This window comes from Carettochelys insculpta, chromosome 32 (genome assembly GCF_033958435.1).
Source record: "Carettochelys insculpta isolate YL-2023 chromosome 32, ASM3395843v1, whole genome shotgun sequence".
NCBI classification, from domain to species: domain Eukaryota; kingdom Metazoa; phylum Chordata; order Testudines; family Carettochelyidae; genus Carettochelys; species Carettochelys insculpta.
Genome location: NC_134168.1, coordinates 7,537,393 through 7,553,420, shown reverse-complemented (window position 1 = coordinate 7,553,420; position 16,028 = coordinate 7,537,393). Strand labels below are relative to the sequence as shown.

At 45.4% G+C, this 16,028-nt stretch overlaps 1 protein-coding gene across 1 annotated transcript; it reads left to right on the top strand.

Moving 5' to 3' along the window:
- The first annotated feature begins 9,727 nt into the window (after positions 1 to 9,727).
- On the top strand, positions 9,728 to 10,720 carry LOC142004876 (olfactory receptor 5G9-like). Its single transcript, XM_074982557.1, has one exon. The coding sequence runs from the start codon at positions 9,728 to 9,730 to the stop codon at positions 10,718 to 10,720; it is 993 nt and encodes a 330-aa protein (XP_074838658.1).
- The last annotated feature ends 5,308 nt before the right edge of the window (positions 10,721 to 16,028 follow it).

Below are 16,028 nucleotides of genomic sequence, written 5' to 3'. Positions count from 1 at the left end.
ACGTGAGGGATGGCAGAACAAGGAGCAATGGTCTCAGATACCAGTGGGAGAGGTGTAAGATTGATATCAGGAAAAACTAATTCACCACGAGGGCAGTGAAGCACTGGAAAGCCTTACTGATAGACGTGCTCCTGACCCTGCCTCTGTTTGCATGGGTAGCTGTCCCCCAGCAACCCACAGAGGGAGCCCTGCTGCTCGCCCACAATTCTTCATTGCTGGTGGCCAGAAAGCCCTGCCCCCTTTAAGATTGCGCTGGGGGAAGCAGCCAAACCCCAGACTCATCCCTGCTGGGGTCAGGGGAAAGACCCACAGCTGTAGACTCTCTGTCTGACATTCCTGGCTTCCCAGCCTGCAGAGCTGGGGCTGGGGCTGTGGCATTTGGGCTTAATTTTGCGGCCTGGCCTCAGACTCTCTTCCCTCTCTGGACTTCATGCCACAGCCGTGACTGGTCCCAGTGCCTCAGCCTAGCCTTGGCCCTATGACTCCCACTGCCCCAGAGCTGGAGCTGGTGGAGCCAGACCCAGTGCCATGGGCCAGTCCTGGCTCCCTCTACTCCCAGCCCCCTTATTGCCAGAGCTGGGAGCCATGGCTTGATGTTCCTTCCACCCAGCACAGGAGGGGGTCCATTAGCTGTAGCCCAAACTGCCCCCAGTACAGGATGAGGGGCAGGGGGGGCATTGGCCCAGCCTTGGATCCTACAGCCCCCCCCACCTTCCCCCACAGCTGCGGATGGGTTGTCTTGGGTTGGGTTGTGGGCAGCATTTTACCAGAGTTGGTACCATAAGAGACATTCTTTAGGAAATACTTGTGTGTTTTTATCCCAAACACTCACGGTAGCAAATCACTCTGCTGTGGCCACACTGGCGCCTCCTTTCGGAAGAGGCCTGATCATGAGGGACTTCAGCTTCTACTAATGAGAAGCGAATCACGCGCGGTCAGCATCTGCCTACATTCCTCATTACCACGGCTCTTCTGAAAGCAGGGGGCTAGCGTGGCGACAGCCTCTGCCTGATCACCCAGACAAGAACATGAGTTTCAAATTTCCACGAGGAGCTTCATATTTTGAAGAGTTTCTGGATCTCTTCCACTTCCACAGATTTCAGTAACATTCATTCTCCTGTATCAGTAGGATCCTTCTTTTTTCCAGTTGGGCTCTCAAAAATGGTTTAAAAAGTTCTGCTGAAGAGTCTGGGGAGAACTTTGTGAAGTATTCTGTGCAGATATGAACCTGGGCAAACTAAACTGAGTATCTGTAGAGGGTTGAGGGTCCCAGTCTCCTTCCAGAAGGTTTGGGAACAATTCTGGCCTTTTCAGGCATCTTTGAATGGTGAAAAGTAATCTTATGATGCCTACATGGGTATTGATACTGAGATAACGATGGATGTTGATTTTGGTATAAAAATACAAGCCAAAAATGTATGGTCCCAATTTCCAAAGTTGATAAGCCCCACTGCCCCTTGCGCAGAACTAATGAAAAGAAAGGTATTAATTAAAAGGAGTAGGAAAAGAACTTCCAAAAGCAGTAGGCAATTTTGACAGTCTCAGCCAACACAGTGGTGTAGGCTGGTCCTTGCCTCAGGTGGAAATGTGCTGGGAGCATTCAAAAAGTTACCTGCACATTTTAAAAGAAAATAAAGAAAGAATGGAACCTCATGGTGCTTGCCTACTAAGCTTGGCTTCTTCCAAAGCTTTGGGCTCTTCTATTTCCCAAAAAATAGCATCATTCCCCTGCACTCCTTTTAATTCCTTCGGCAACATTTTCTCCCTTGAGTACAACCCCACCCTTCCACTGTCCCAGCGTACAGGGCTATGTTTAGAATCATAGGGTTAGTAGGCCAGGAAGGGATAATTATTGGTTTGAGCATTGGCCTCCTAAACCTCAGATTGAAAGCACAGCCCTTGAGGGGACTGTTTCAGGATGGGTAGCAAACAGATTAAACTACTGCTATGAATAATGATAACCTGTGAGGGGTGTTGATAGATCCTACGGTGAGTGAGATGCTAGTGATGTTTTAATCTTACCATGGTCGTGGAACGAGGACACATTTTGTGCAAGATGTGTCATTTGGAAAATCATGATTTCCTGAACGTGAATCTCTGAATTGTGTATGTTACCCGCACATCTGAGTGTGGTTAACAGCCCATATGGAGGTATCTAGATTAGTTCACAGAGAAAGAATAAGTGTCATTTACAGCTGAAGCTCAGAGCTACTGACCTTTAGCTCAAGCTGTAGAGGAGCTTGTTCTAAGCTTTAGAAGTCCCAGGTCTGAGCCTCCCTGGAGGCAGTTACATAGGGCTGAATCATAACATCTCTAAAAATATGAATACAGATTAGATTTCTGCTTTTCACACTCTGTTACACTGGGCAACTCCCCCAGACCAGAAGCTTTCAGCCTAGATGAGTAGATCTCAACTATTTCACTAATAAAGTCCTCCACTCACCTCCCAAACCATTCAAGGACTCCAAATGGCCCCTTCACCTGTTTGTGGACCCCCACCAAAGCCAATTCTAGCCTCTATGTACACTTCTTTACATGAAAATGGAAACCACCAACACAGATTTCCAGACATCATTGAAAGAGATATTAATAAACAGTCACTGATTGAAGCTCTGCAATTTATTTAAAACTCATTTTCTGTGATCAATTTTATTTACTTTTTTTCTCATATCCCCAACAATGTGCTTGTGGACCCCCAGGAGCCCTGGTCTGGAGACCACTTGGGTAGACAGCTGGTTGGGAAGGGCCTTATCAGTTTAATGAGCTACTGGAAAACATGAAAGACCTTAGGGGACACATCTCCTGCTGGGTGAGCCGTCCTAAGAACTCTCCAGACAGCCTGTAATTAATACTTGTTGTGACTCTCCAAGTGCGGGTGACCAGACCGCATGTCTCTAGACTCCATCCAAGCACTTTTCTGTTTTTCCCCAAATTGACCTGAGAACCACGTTCTCAAACAAAGGGTTCCCGCCCTGCGCTGAAGCTGTATAAAGCAGGGGGTGATCTTGCCCATTCCTCTTACTCCCCGAGTAAGAGAACTCCTGGAAACACCTGGGCAACATGGACTGAAGTGGGGGAAGTGCCAGACACAGGCAAATAGGATTTTTCACCTGCGTGTAGCAACCTGAGGAACCCCAGAGTCAAACCAAATACCACTGGTGCGGCGAGAAACTGTCAGTGTTCTGGGATCCTCCATCAGGGTGAGGAACGGCTCATGCACCGTGCATCTCAGCAGTCTGGGATGCTCAGGTGGTGTTTTTGTGTCTTTGGTGATCTTTTCTGTTTTCTGCCCCCCAGACCCGCTTCAGAGATCTCGTTTATATTAATAATCGTCTTTGTAGCTGTGGTGGCGCTGGGGGGAGACCCATGTGTAAGTGAGTGGCTCACAGAGGGTGTGGGGCTCCTGCTGAGGGTGACCTTGTCAACCAGGTGACACCTTTGTACTTCAGAAAAAGGGGGAGATAATGCCTGAGGGGTTTGAATTGGGAGTTGGCAAGCAGTGAGTGTGGGCTGGGAGATAGGGAGACAAAGCAGGGGGAAGGCCCCAGCTCTGGGGCACCTCGGGGCCTCTTCTCCCCAACGTGGATTGGACTGGATGTGTCTGCCAGATGCACTGACTCCTCTGTCCGACGCTGTGTCCTGTCGGCTAATAAACCCGTTGGTCTCCTGATGAGTGAGAGTCACTCCTGCCTGTGGACAGGGTGCAGAGCCTGGGGAGCCCTCAACCCCATCACAGTAGTCTAACCTAAATCTGTGTGCTTTGAAGTGAAGCGTCCAGGGGGGAAAAATCACAGTTTTATTCCAACAATTGTGCTATTCTTCTGCATATGGAGAGAGAGGGGACCCAGGTAACAATTTTGTGCACGTCTGCACAGCAAGGTTGTTCTCAAATCACCATGAGAGCATCTTCACGATGCAGCAGGTATTTCAAATAATTTTGAAATTGTGGTTGGCTTCTTTCAAAACTGGTAAATGTCCTTCACAAGTAACAATGCCTTCTTTGAAAGACAGGCTGTGGAGAAGGCAACAGAGCCGACTTTGAAATTAGCCATAGACTGAATGACCACTTCAGTCCTCTTTCAAAAGAGGAATGCAAATGAGGGAAATTGAAAATGCAAACGAAGCTCTGATTTGCAAATCTCCCACCTCATTTGCAAAAACTCTCGCACTCACGGTTTCAGAAAAGATTTTTTTTTTCTGCAAAAAAAACAGAGTAAATGGAGTTCTTTCAAAAAAGCCTGGTTTTGAAAGACCTCTTCTTCCTCTTTTGTTTCAGGAAGAAGGCTCTTTCGAAAACAGTTTTTTGAAAGAAACCCCTCAACACTGCTTTTTTTTTTCAAAAATTCTCCTCTCAAAACATGAGTGGGAGAGTTTATGTAAATGAGGTGTGAAGTAAATGGAATGGAAATGAGCTAAATCAAAAATGCTAATGAAGTGCTGATTGAAAAGACTCGTGCCTCATTTGCATAATCCTTTCCCGTCATGTTTTCGGAAGAGTTTTTCAAAAAAGAAAAAAAAATGAGCTGTGCTTATGGGCTTCTTAAAAAAAAACACTTTATCAAAAGAACCCTTCTTTCCATTTTGAATAAGCAATGGTTACCTCCCAGATTCAGAAAACAGGTCTGATTTCACTGGCTCATGCCAACTGGTCAACAAACTTAGCATCCTATCTCTGAGAGCAGCCAATAAAAGGTGCATCGGAGGGAATGACCAAGGCAGCTGATCATCAGATTAACCATTCCCTCCTGGCTCCTGACAACCAGAGGGTAGGGAAACAATCCCGCCCGCTGGCCAGGCACAGCCCTACCCTCCATGAATTTTTATAGTTCATTGATTCTTGTGTGGGCATTTTATGTTTCACCCTGTAAGTTTAATTGGTCTGGAAAATTAAAAAAGAAAATTGTCTCTCTCATGTGTGTGTTCTGCTGGATGTCCATTTCTCTCTTGGAGCTTTACATTGCTCCCCATCGCAGAATCATTGAATCAGAGGGTTGTAAGAGACACAGGAGGTTATCAAGTCAATCAATCATCTGAGTCAAGCCTTTGTCAAAGCAGGGCTGAAAAACCTCGAAGAACAGAGATTCTACCACCTTTCCAGTGCATTCCCACCCTCCTGGTGAAATAGTTCCTCCTAATACACTGCCCTGACCTCTCCCACTGCAACGTGAGATCATTGCTTCTCTTTCTGTCATCCGTCACCGTTGAAACAGAGTCTCTCCATAGTCTTTGTAATCCCCCTTCAGGTAGTTGAAGGCTCCTACCCAATCCTTTGCTAGCTCTACTCTTCTGTAGACTAAATAAGACTCTCTCCACAAGTCGTGTGTTCCATCCTCCTAAACATTTTTGTGGCTGTCTGCTGGACTCTCTCGAATGCATCCATTTCGTTTTTGTAGTGGGGAGGGGGCCCAGAATTGGACACAACACTTCAGATCTGGCCTTACCATTGTTGACTAAAGGGGAATAATCACTTCCCTACATCTGTTGGCAATGCTTCTACAAATGCACCCCAACGTGCCACTCACCTTCTTGGCTAGAAGGGCACATTGCTGACGGATGTCCAGCTTCTCATGCACTGTAATGCCCAGGTCCTTATCTGCAGAACTACTTCTTCGCCACATATAAGAGCGGTACCCGTGTTACTTGATATGCGCTAAAACAAGAACTCCCGTGGCACTCTATAGATGAACAGGTGTATCGGAGAATAAGCGTTCACGGGAGTATATGAAGCGGGTCTTTGCCCACGAAATCTTATGCTCTGATAAATCTGTTCATCTACAAGGTGCCACAGGACTTCTTGTTGTTACGGTTTAGCCCGTCACTCCACAACCTATAGCACTGTGTGGGATTTTTCCGTTGCAAGTGTAGGACTTGGCACGTGTCCTTGTTAAACCTCATTCGATTTCTTGAGGCCCAATCCTCTAATTTGTCTAGGTCATGCTGGACCATATCCCTACCCTCAACCGTATCTACCTCCCTTCGTTATTTTAGTGTCATCTGCAAATTTTCTCGCGGTGCAATCCATCCCCCCATCTAGGTCATTAATAAATGCACCAGTGCCACTCTGAGTATACACCTTTTTATATAGGACCACCATAATCCTGTGCTTGGTAAAATCTGAAGACAGGATGCATCAGAATGTGAGAAGGAGAAAAGCAAAGAAGAGATTTCAGACTTATTAGCTGTAATATCTTTGCCCTGATGGCAAGCATCTACTCCTTGTCTTTCACAGAACCATAGAATGTGAGAGCTGGAAGGGACCTCAGGAGGTCATCAAGTTCAGCCCCCTGCCTGAAGAACAATCATCCCCAGCTAAATTACCCAACCAGGTCTTTGTCAAGCTGGGACTTAAAACACCTCTAGGAATGGAGATTCCACCAGCTCTCTCTGTCACCCATTTCAATTGCTCACCATCCTACTGGCGAAATAGTTATTCTTGATATTCAGCCGCACCTCCCCCTCTGTAACTTCAGTTCACTGCTCCTTGTTCTGCCATCTGTCATTACTGAGAACAGCCAGTCTTCATCCTCTTTGGAATCATAAATTATACAACACTAGACCTATAGGAGACTTCAAGAGGTCATCGAGTCCAAACTCCTCGCCTCACAGCAGGACCAAGCACCATCTCCACCATCCCCATTAGGTTTCTAGACAAGTAGGTATTCCCCTCTATTTGGCACTGGTGAGGCCACATCTGGATTCTTGTGTCCAGTTTTGGGCCCTCCAGTATAAAAAGGATGTGGATTTGCTGGAGCAGGTTCAGTGGAGGGCAACAAAAATGATTAAGGGGCTGGAGCACATGACCTACGAAGAGAGGCTGAGGGATTTGGGCTTGTTCAGTTTATAGAAGAAAAGACTTTGGGCTGATTTAATAGCAGCCTTCAACTTCCTGAAGAGGGGCTCTAAAGAGGATGGAGAGGAACTGTTCTCAGTGGTGACAGATGGCAGAACAAGGAGCAATGGTCTGAAGTTATAGAAGGAGAAATGTAATTTAGATATGAGGAAAAACTACTTCACCAGGAGGGCGGTGAAGCATTGGAATGCATTGCCTATAGAGTTGGTAGATTCTCCATCCCTTGAGGTTTTTAAGTCCTGGCTTGACAGGGTGCTGGCTGGGATGACTTATTTTTGGTTGATCCTGCTTGAAGCAGGGGGATGGACTAGATGACCTCCTGAGGTCCCTTCCAGTCCTGTGATTCTGTGGTTCTGTATCTAACTAACCAGCCCTTAAAGATCTCCAATTATCTATACTCCACAACCGCCTTAGGAAATTTATTCTGATCTTAAAGACCCTGACAGGAAGTTTTTCCGACTGTCCATCCTCAACCTCCCATGCTGCACTCCATTGCTCTTTTAGAATCGCCTTTCAGGAAGTTGAAGGCTGCTATGAAAACGTCTTCAAACATATCTGAATGTTATTGTTCAGAACATCAGGAGAAAAAAACAGTTTCTCTCTTTCTCTCTCTCTCTCTCTCTGTATTTTAATGGCATTTTGTCGATATTACCCTTGGCTGTTTCGCCAAAGTTTCATTTTTCTCCAGGCAGAGTTTCCCTTTTTGCTAAAAGTGATACTCTTTTTCTCTCTTCATGAACTTTCCTTGATATTTTACTTTTTTTTCTTTCTGTGCAGTTGGCTTCCGATCTCAGCTGTACTGAAAGCTGATGCAATTTGCGTTCATGTACCTTAGATCAGGAGATATCCTGCAGTGTGAGTTTGGGCCATGTGTATATGAGCATGTGTGTTTGTGGGTCTGTTTCCAACCTCTATCCATCAAACGGAACTATTTTTTTTCTTTGAATCACCCATGACAGAGGACAGTGGAATAAACCATCACACGTACCACAGCCTCTTTGGGGCTTTTGTTATGCTTTAAATGAAGCACACGAGATGTTTGAAAGGAGAAAAGGCAATACACCGCATTCATTGAGAATACCACAGTATCTGATGAAGTGGGTCTTTGCCCATGAAAGCTTATTCTCCACAATATCTGTTAGTCTATAAGGTGCCACAGGACTTCTTGTTGTTTCTGAAGATATAGACTAACATGGCTACTTCTCTGATAACAGTAGCGTGCGCGCATACACACACACACACACACACCATGAACAAGGTCCCGCCAGACTATATTATTGTTGTAGTTACCAATCCAGAGCCTGGATCAATCTAGTGCATTGATCACAGAGGGAGAGCAGGAATTTGTCGGTTATGATGCGGTGCTCTCCGAGAGTTGGTGGCAAGACAAATGCCAAGACCCATGGCAAAGTCCCCGGCTTTTTGAATCCTTGCCTCCGTTGAAGTTTGCTGGGTCAGTCTGTGACTGGTGTGTTATCTTTTCAATACCAGTCTTTCTCACAACATCTCCGAAAGGCTCATAGTGTAATCAGTTGTGTAGGGGTGCCTACTCCATGCTTTAGAGTCCTCATTCTGCCAATCCAATCCCTTCTTGACTCAGAGTACACACTGATGGTCCTTCTCCCATGCCATTAAGTCTGTCTTCACCCACACGTCACCCCTCCTTTCTTGGCCATCTGGCTCTGGGGATAACCTTCCCACCTTTATCTCGACACTGACCAACCACTTTCACATGTAAACAATTCTAACCAGGACTCTCAGAGAAAAGCAGAGCAAAAGACATAACGAATCAAACAAATAAGGCTTCAGCCTTCAACATCATCCTGTAATCTTGTTAACAAAGACATAATATTAAAACTCCATCTCTTTATCCACTAAACTCACTACATTCTAAAATAATGAGACATCTATTCAATTAAAGAACTTAATCAATCAACTCAATACAATGTAAGGGTTTCAACTCTAACACTTTGGTTTGTGATTCATCATCATCATCATCATGATCAATAACCGTGGGTTCAGCTCCCGTTGGTGTCTGATGCGTCTCACACTATTTCCTTCCATCTTTCCCTGTCCAGTGTGGAGTGGCTTAACGTCTGTAGACTAGTTCCGAACCAATCTACTCCATCATCTACCCATTCTCTGTGGGGTCTGGCTCTCCTATGCGAACTGGCCATTGTGTCGAATAACAGATCTTGATTTTTTGTTCATCGTTCATTCTACAAATATGCCCGAATTGTTGTAGCTTCCATTTTATAACCTTCTTCCTGCAACACCCTGCATTGCTACAGCTACACACACTCACTTCTAAAGCTTATGTGCTAAAAACTTCACGTAACCACAACAGCACAGACCAGCTGCCCAAACCCAAACCCAAACCCAAACCCATGTGAGATGCGAGGAACATACACAGGCAGTTCTTTACTGTGCTCCAGTGTTCACACTGCGAATTTTATGCTGTTTGATCAAAGATATTGCATGTCCATCTCCCCAAGGTAGGAATTAGTGTATAGCTTCCATTTACAGCTCTTGATTTTCCTGATGTCTTCTAATTTGTTGCTGTGACACTGATGTGAGAAAGGTATTTCGAAAGGCAAGACTTAGCGTCTTTTGTTAATTTCAAGAGACCTTCAGAAAGCAACATGGGACATTTCTGTAACTCAGAAGGATTCCCTGTTCCTTGTTCTTCTGTATTAGATGTTCAACCTCTTCATATACAGGAGCCTTCCTTGCTTTGCAGAAAGCTTCTCTTTTCCTGTTGAGGGATGCAGTGACAGGAGATTCCCAACTCCAATTTTCTGCCAATGTGTCCAACAGATTAACCTGACTGTGTTTACTTCATCCGTATTTATGAATTTTGTTTTACAGATACATATTATGGAGAAAGCGGAAGGAAGAAATCAAACGCCCATTGCTGAATTCATCGTCTTAGGGTTTGGGGGTGTCCCTGAGCTGCAGCCCCTTCTCTTCCTCCTGTTTCTCCTGATCTATATTGTGACATTAGCCACAAACGCCCTCGTCATTGTGCTAGTTGTGACTGATCAGCAACTTCAAACTCCCATGTACTTCTTCCTGGGGAACTTGTCCTGCTCGGAGGTCTGCTTCAGCTCCACCATCCTGCCCAGGCTGCTGGCCAGTCTCCTGACTGGAGATAGATCTGTCTCTGTTGTGGGCTGTATGGTGCAAGTATATTTTTTTGGTGTCATAACAGCTTCAGAAAATCTGCTGCTCATCGCAATGTCTTACGATCGGTATCTAGCAATATGTAATCCCCTCCGTTACGCTGCTCTGATGAACGGCCGGGTTTGTAGCCAGCTAGTGGCAGGGTCCTGGGTAATTAGCTTTCTCTGCTGTACAATGGTAGATGTCTTTTTGTTCCAATTACGGTTCTGTGATTCCAAGGAAATTGACCATTACTTTTGTGATTTCATGCGCATGGTAAAGCTGGCCTGTAGCGACACCCGGACTGTGCAGCTTTTGGCGTTTGCTGTTTCTGCCTTTTTGATGATAGTGGCTTGTCTACTGATTTTGGTGTCCTACATTTGTATCATCACCACCATCCTGAGAATCCCGTCTGCCGCCGGGAGGCAAAAGGCCTTTTCCACCTGCTCCTCCCATCTCATTGTTGTGGCCCTCTATTATGGGATCCCCATTATGCTCTACGTGGTTCCAGTAATCATCCCTTCTGAACTACCGCATAAAATATTCTCTGCCTTTTGTTCTCTCCTGCTTCATATGATCAACCCGATCATCTACACCCTGAGAAACAAGGAGGTCAATGAATCCCTGAGAAAAGCTGTTTCTAAACTGGTTGCTGCCAGAAACATACCAAGATTCGGAACAAACAATTGTTTGCATCGAATAAAATAGGGATGAACTTACATGACTATGTTAATCCTCGGCTGTGTCAACACTTCAAGGTTTATCTGACAAAACGGGTGTGTTGTCGACAAAACCCATGGAGCGTCCACACCAAGAATGCATTCTGTTGACATAACATTATCGCAGTTCAGCAGTTTTGTCAACAGCCTTGTGCCTCTTCCCCACAATACACAACACCTTTCTTGACAGAATCTTTTGACAAAAACAGATATGTGCACACTCCTGGGGTCCCAACGTCAACAACAGAGCTTCTGAGTAACCAGAACAGTCCTTCCGGCTGGGCTTCCAGTTGGCCTATCTGTTGCAACAGAGGTCAGGAGCCCAGCTGTTCTCTGTTGACAGAGTGGATCACTTTTTCGATACATTTTTGTGTGTGGTGCACTCTCTCTCAACGGACGTTTTGTCGGAAAATATCTCTGGACAGTAACTTCTGTAAACAGATTGCTGTCATGTACATGCGGCCTTAGTGAACAGGATTCTTTCTTTCTTTCTCTTTCTCTTTCCCCAAGCTTTTGCTGCAGGAGGACCAGAAATTAGTATTTGGGGGAATTTTACTACGTGCCTATTAAGAGTGCTGGTGGATGGTGGGGAATTTCCAGGCTTTTTTGCATCATTTTGCAAAATTTCTTTTGATTGTAAGGCTGATCTCTGTTCTCTTTGTGTCTTCAGCCTGGGCAAGCATCTGAGCTTGGCTAATGTAGGGTTAACAATGAATGGTCATTAAAAATTGATGATGATTGAATGAAATGGAGTGCTTGCTGTCTTGGGATGAATAAACCCCATACTCGTTTTAAGAGGCATGGCACTTCATGGTAAGTGAATGTGGTGCGACCAGGAGAGAGTGACTTGACCTGCATAACTTAAAACTTTGTACACCAAGTGGAATATAGATCATCTACAAGTCTCCGCCACTTCACTCTGTCTCAAGACAAAACTTCTCACTGACCCAGAAGTACCCCAGGTGTTGGCCTTCAATCTCAGGAGATTTTCTCCACCTTGTCCGAAGTCTTCCTCTTTTGTGTTTTCCTTGTGTGTTCCGTACGCGTGACAGATGATGAAGAATGAGGCTTTTGAGAGTGTGGTGCAGACATCCCCCATTCTTCCCTTGATTTGAATATCAAGTTGTTCTTGTCCTGCAATGTTTCTAAGCTCCTCGTTTGTGACCACGTCTTGGCATTTGATGTGAATGATGTTCCTGAGGTATCTGTTTGTGAACGTTCATTGCTTGTGATGAGAAGATTGTTTAGTATATCACAGAATCATAGAATCATAGAGCTGGAAGTGACCTAACAAAGCCATGAAGTCAAGCCCCCTGCCCTAAGTAGGACCAAACCCATCAGATCAGCCCACCCAGGACTTTGTCGAGGAGACACTTAAACGCCTCCAAGGATGGAGACTCCACTACTTCCCTGGGTAGACTATTCCAAAGCTTCACCACTCTCCTAGTGAAAAAGCTTTTTCCTAATGTTCAACCTGGACCTTTCCAACCACAGCTTGAGACCATTCTTCTTCCATTTTCTGCCATCCATGACCACTGTGAACAGCCTCTCTCCAGCCTCTTTTCAACCTCCCTTCAGTAAGTTGAAGGATGTAATCAAGTCCCTCCTCAGTCTTCTCTTCTGTCCCTACCCTCCAGCGTACTTACCTCTCCCGCAACCATACTTTCATCCTCAAACCTGCTGAGGGTGCAATCCAACCCCCCATCCAGGTCATCGATAAACAGGCTGAACTGAACCAGACCCGGAACCGAACCTTGGGGCACTCCACTAGAAACTGACTGCCATCCCGACATCAAGCCTTTGATCACTACTCGCTGGGCCCGACCTTCTAGCTGAGCAAGCGCTGAGTGGTTTTCAACTACCTAAAAGAGTTCCAAGGAGGAGAGAGAAAAATTGCTCTTCTTGGCCTTTGAGCATAGGACAAGAAGCAGCAGGCTCAAATTGCACCAAGGGAAGTTTAGGTTGGACATTAGGAAAGACTTCCGAACTGTCAGCGTGGTTAAACACTGGAATAAATTGTGGTTGTGCTATCTCCATTCCAGGAGATATTTAAGGGCAGGTTAGATAGACACCTATCAGGGATGGTCTAGATGGTGTTTAGTCCTGCTGTGAGAGCTGAGGACTGGACTTCATGACCTCACGAGGTCCCTTCCAATTCTAGTGTTCTGTGATTCCCATTCTGTTCCCCAACCAACAGAGGGGGAGCTTAAACCAGGGATCTCTGGCATCCTTGCAGAACAACCCAAACACTGGCCTAAAAGTGACAAGGGAGCCCCTTTTCCCATCTCAACTTTATCAGCACTACAGGTGATCTGGGTGGAGGAACTCTGCCATTCGTATATCTGGACATTTTGTTGGAGCCTTCAGTGCAAAGTTCTCAGCCCTATCGGGCATATAAAAAAGAAAAAGTAGTTGTCAGTTGAGTTAAGATGACTGTACAGTTCGGGGGCACCTGAGGGGAGGTTTGGAGAATCCACTTGGGGAGGTATTCTGGGATTTGGTCACATACAGTGGTTAGGAGCCAAAGGGGCAAGTGATAGCTCAGTGTTTTGAGCATTGGCCTACTAAACCCAAGTTTGGGAGCTCAGTCGTTGAGGAGGCCATTTAGAGATTGGGGCAAATAGATGTCAGGGCTGGTGCTTGGTCCTCCCAAGAGGGCAGTGGACTGGATTGGATGACCTCACAAAGTCCTTTCCAGTTCTAGGAGATGCATATCTCCATGTTCCGGAAGGGATTTTCCAGAATAGCTTCCATTTTTCTTCACTCAGCACATAGTTAACCTGTGGAACTCCTTGCCAGAGGAGACTGTGAAGGCTAGGACTCTAACAGAATTTAAGATAGAGCTAGACAAATTCATGGAGGTTAGGTCCATAAAAGGCTATTAGCCAAGGGTAGGAATGGTGTTCCTGGGCTCTGATTGTCAGAGGCTGGAGATGGATGGCAGGAGGCAAACTGCTTGATCATTGTCTTCAGTCCACCCCCTCTGGGGCACCTGGCACTGGCCACTGTCAGCAGACAGGCTACTGGGCTGGGTGGACCTTTGGTCTGACCCAGTATGGCCATTCTTATGTTCACCTTTTTTCATCTCATTCCTTGCTGCTTTTGAAAGTCTAACTGGTTCCTGTCTGCATGTTTAGGCACAACACCCCCATCCAAACTCTGTCCCCAAGTCTGTGGAAACAAAGATGTGGGTATCTAACTTCAGTCCTCAGCTCTCTCAGTGTGTTTTTACAGCCTGGGTGGTGTACGGGCCTCTTGACCATGCACAGCACAGACTGGTTACAATGGAAACACAACACGTAGCAATTCTTCTGGGGTCTCCTTTTGGTAAGGGTTTTTTATGACAATATTTTAAGATGCTGTAGAACTTTGCACATGATGGCCCAGATTCTCATCTCAGTTACAGCAGTGGAGTAATATGAAGAAACTCCACTGACTCGAATGGTGTATCGGCTCTCAGAACCTTGCTCAGGGTTCTTGTGAGAAAAGCACACTGGTTCAAATGCATCTCTGGTGCAACCATGCTGTAAAGAGAAGCGTTGCACCAGGCAACAATGTAGGCCGTGCTATGAAAACCTCACGGTAACTTACTAGCATTATTTCAGGGGACATGATGCAATCAATGTTGCTGTTAATTAATGCCTGTAAGTCTTAACTGCAAACCCTCTATCCTCACCAGAATTCATTCGTGAAGATACAGGTTAGAGATCATTAAGGAACTCTCGTGTTGTGTTTTTTGCATCACTTATTTAAACCTCAGATTCCCCCAGTGGATGAAAACAAGTTAGCTCAAGGGGCTTGAAGCAGTCATCTGACCTCTTCACTCACAAGAATAAAGGCATTTTTGCTACTATCTAGATCTTAGCAAAATGTGATGATAATCTGGTAGCCGTGGCCCATTTTCTTAGTAGACACATGTCAAAACCACAGCTACAGCTCCAGGCTTAGGACCTGTGTGAAGCCAAAAAGTGAGACTATCCTTAACATTTATGGGGTGCTAATAGCATCACTAAACTGGTGCCACTGTGCCTGACGGGATTCAAGTGATTTTTAGAGACATTTCTATACCTAGGGTGTCTATATGTGAACTCTCAGAAAAGAAGATGTCCCTGACAGGGGCCATTTCTACCTGGGCATGCTAATACAGGGAGTGAAAGATGCTAATGAGGCACAGATGCAAATTTCCTGTGCCTCATTAACATAATGTCATGTGACTTGGAGTCCGGAAGACCTTCTTCCAGACTTCAAAATTCCGTGTAGAAGTGTGGCCGAAACTTTTTGGGAAGAAGGGGCCTCTGGAAGGAGGACTTGCTTCCAGAAGGTGCCCCCAGAGCCGTGCTTCTACACGGCGTTTTGGAGTCTGGAAGAACAGTCTTCCGGACTCCAAATCATGTGACTTTATGCTAATGAGGTGCAGGGAATTTGCATCCATGCCTCATTAGATTCTTTCTCTCCCTGCATTAGCGTACCACTTCCAAAGGAATGGCCAGGGAGTGTATCTTTATCACTATCTACCACCTCACATTGTATTAATGTGTTATAGCAGATGGAGTATATTTAGGGCACATCTACACAGCAAAGTTATTTCAGATAAAGGAGTGGTATTCTGAAATAACTTTCCAAGTGTCAACACAATCCAACTGCTCTTTTGAAATAAGGTTGAAATAGCAGACAGCGTAGTTTGAATTTGGTAAATGCCATTCTCCAAGGAATAACACTTCTTTCAAAACAGCTATTTCGGAAGTGGGGCTGTGTAGGCAAAGAATAGGAGATATTTCAAAATAAGCCATTTTACACTCAGGGGCTTTAATCCAAAATAGATTCTATTGCATGTGGATGCGATATATCAAAACAGTTGAGTGCTATTTTGATATGCATTTTAGCTGCATCTACACTAGTAAGTTCTTTGGAAGAAGGCGGGTCTTTTCTGAAAGAACCCACAGAATGTCTACACACAAAATGCGCTCTTTCCAGCTGAAATTGAAAGAACACAGCACTTTTTCAAGGAGTCCTCTTCCTTTCCCAGATCAGGGCTGCATCTACACAAACCCCCTCCTTTCAGAAGGGGCATGAAATGAGCGAATTGGGTAGATGCTAATGAGGTGCTGCCATGAATATGCAGCGCCTCGTTAGCATAATGGAGACTGTGTGCAATTCGAAAGTGCCACTTTCAGAATGCACACTGCCCAAGGAGACGGGGGCCTTTCGAAAGGACTTTGAAAGCCCTTTCTTCCTAAAACTAAATAGGAAGAAGGGACTTTCAAAGTCTATGGAGTCCTTTCAAAGGCCCCCATCTA

Excerpts from the sequence above, each read along its gene's own strand:
- LOC142004876 (XM_074982557.1), top strand. The coding sequence starts at position 9,728 with ATGGAGAAAGCGGAAGGAAGAAATCAAACGCCCATTGCTGAATTCATC.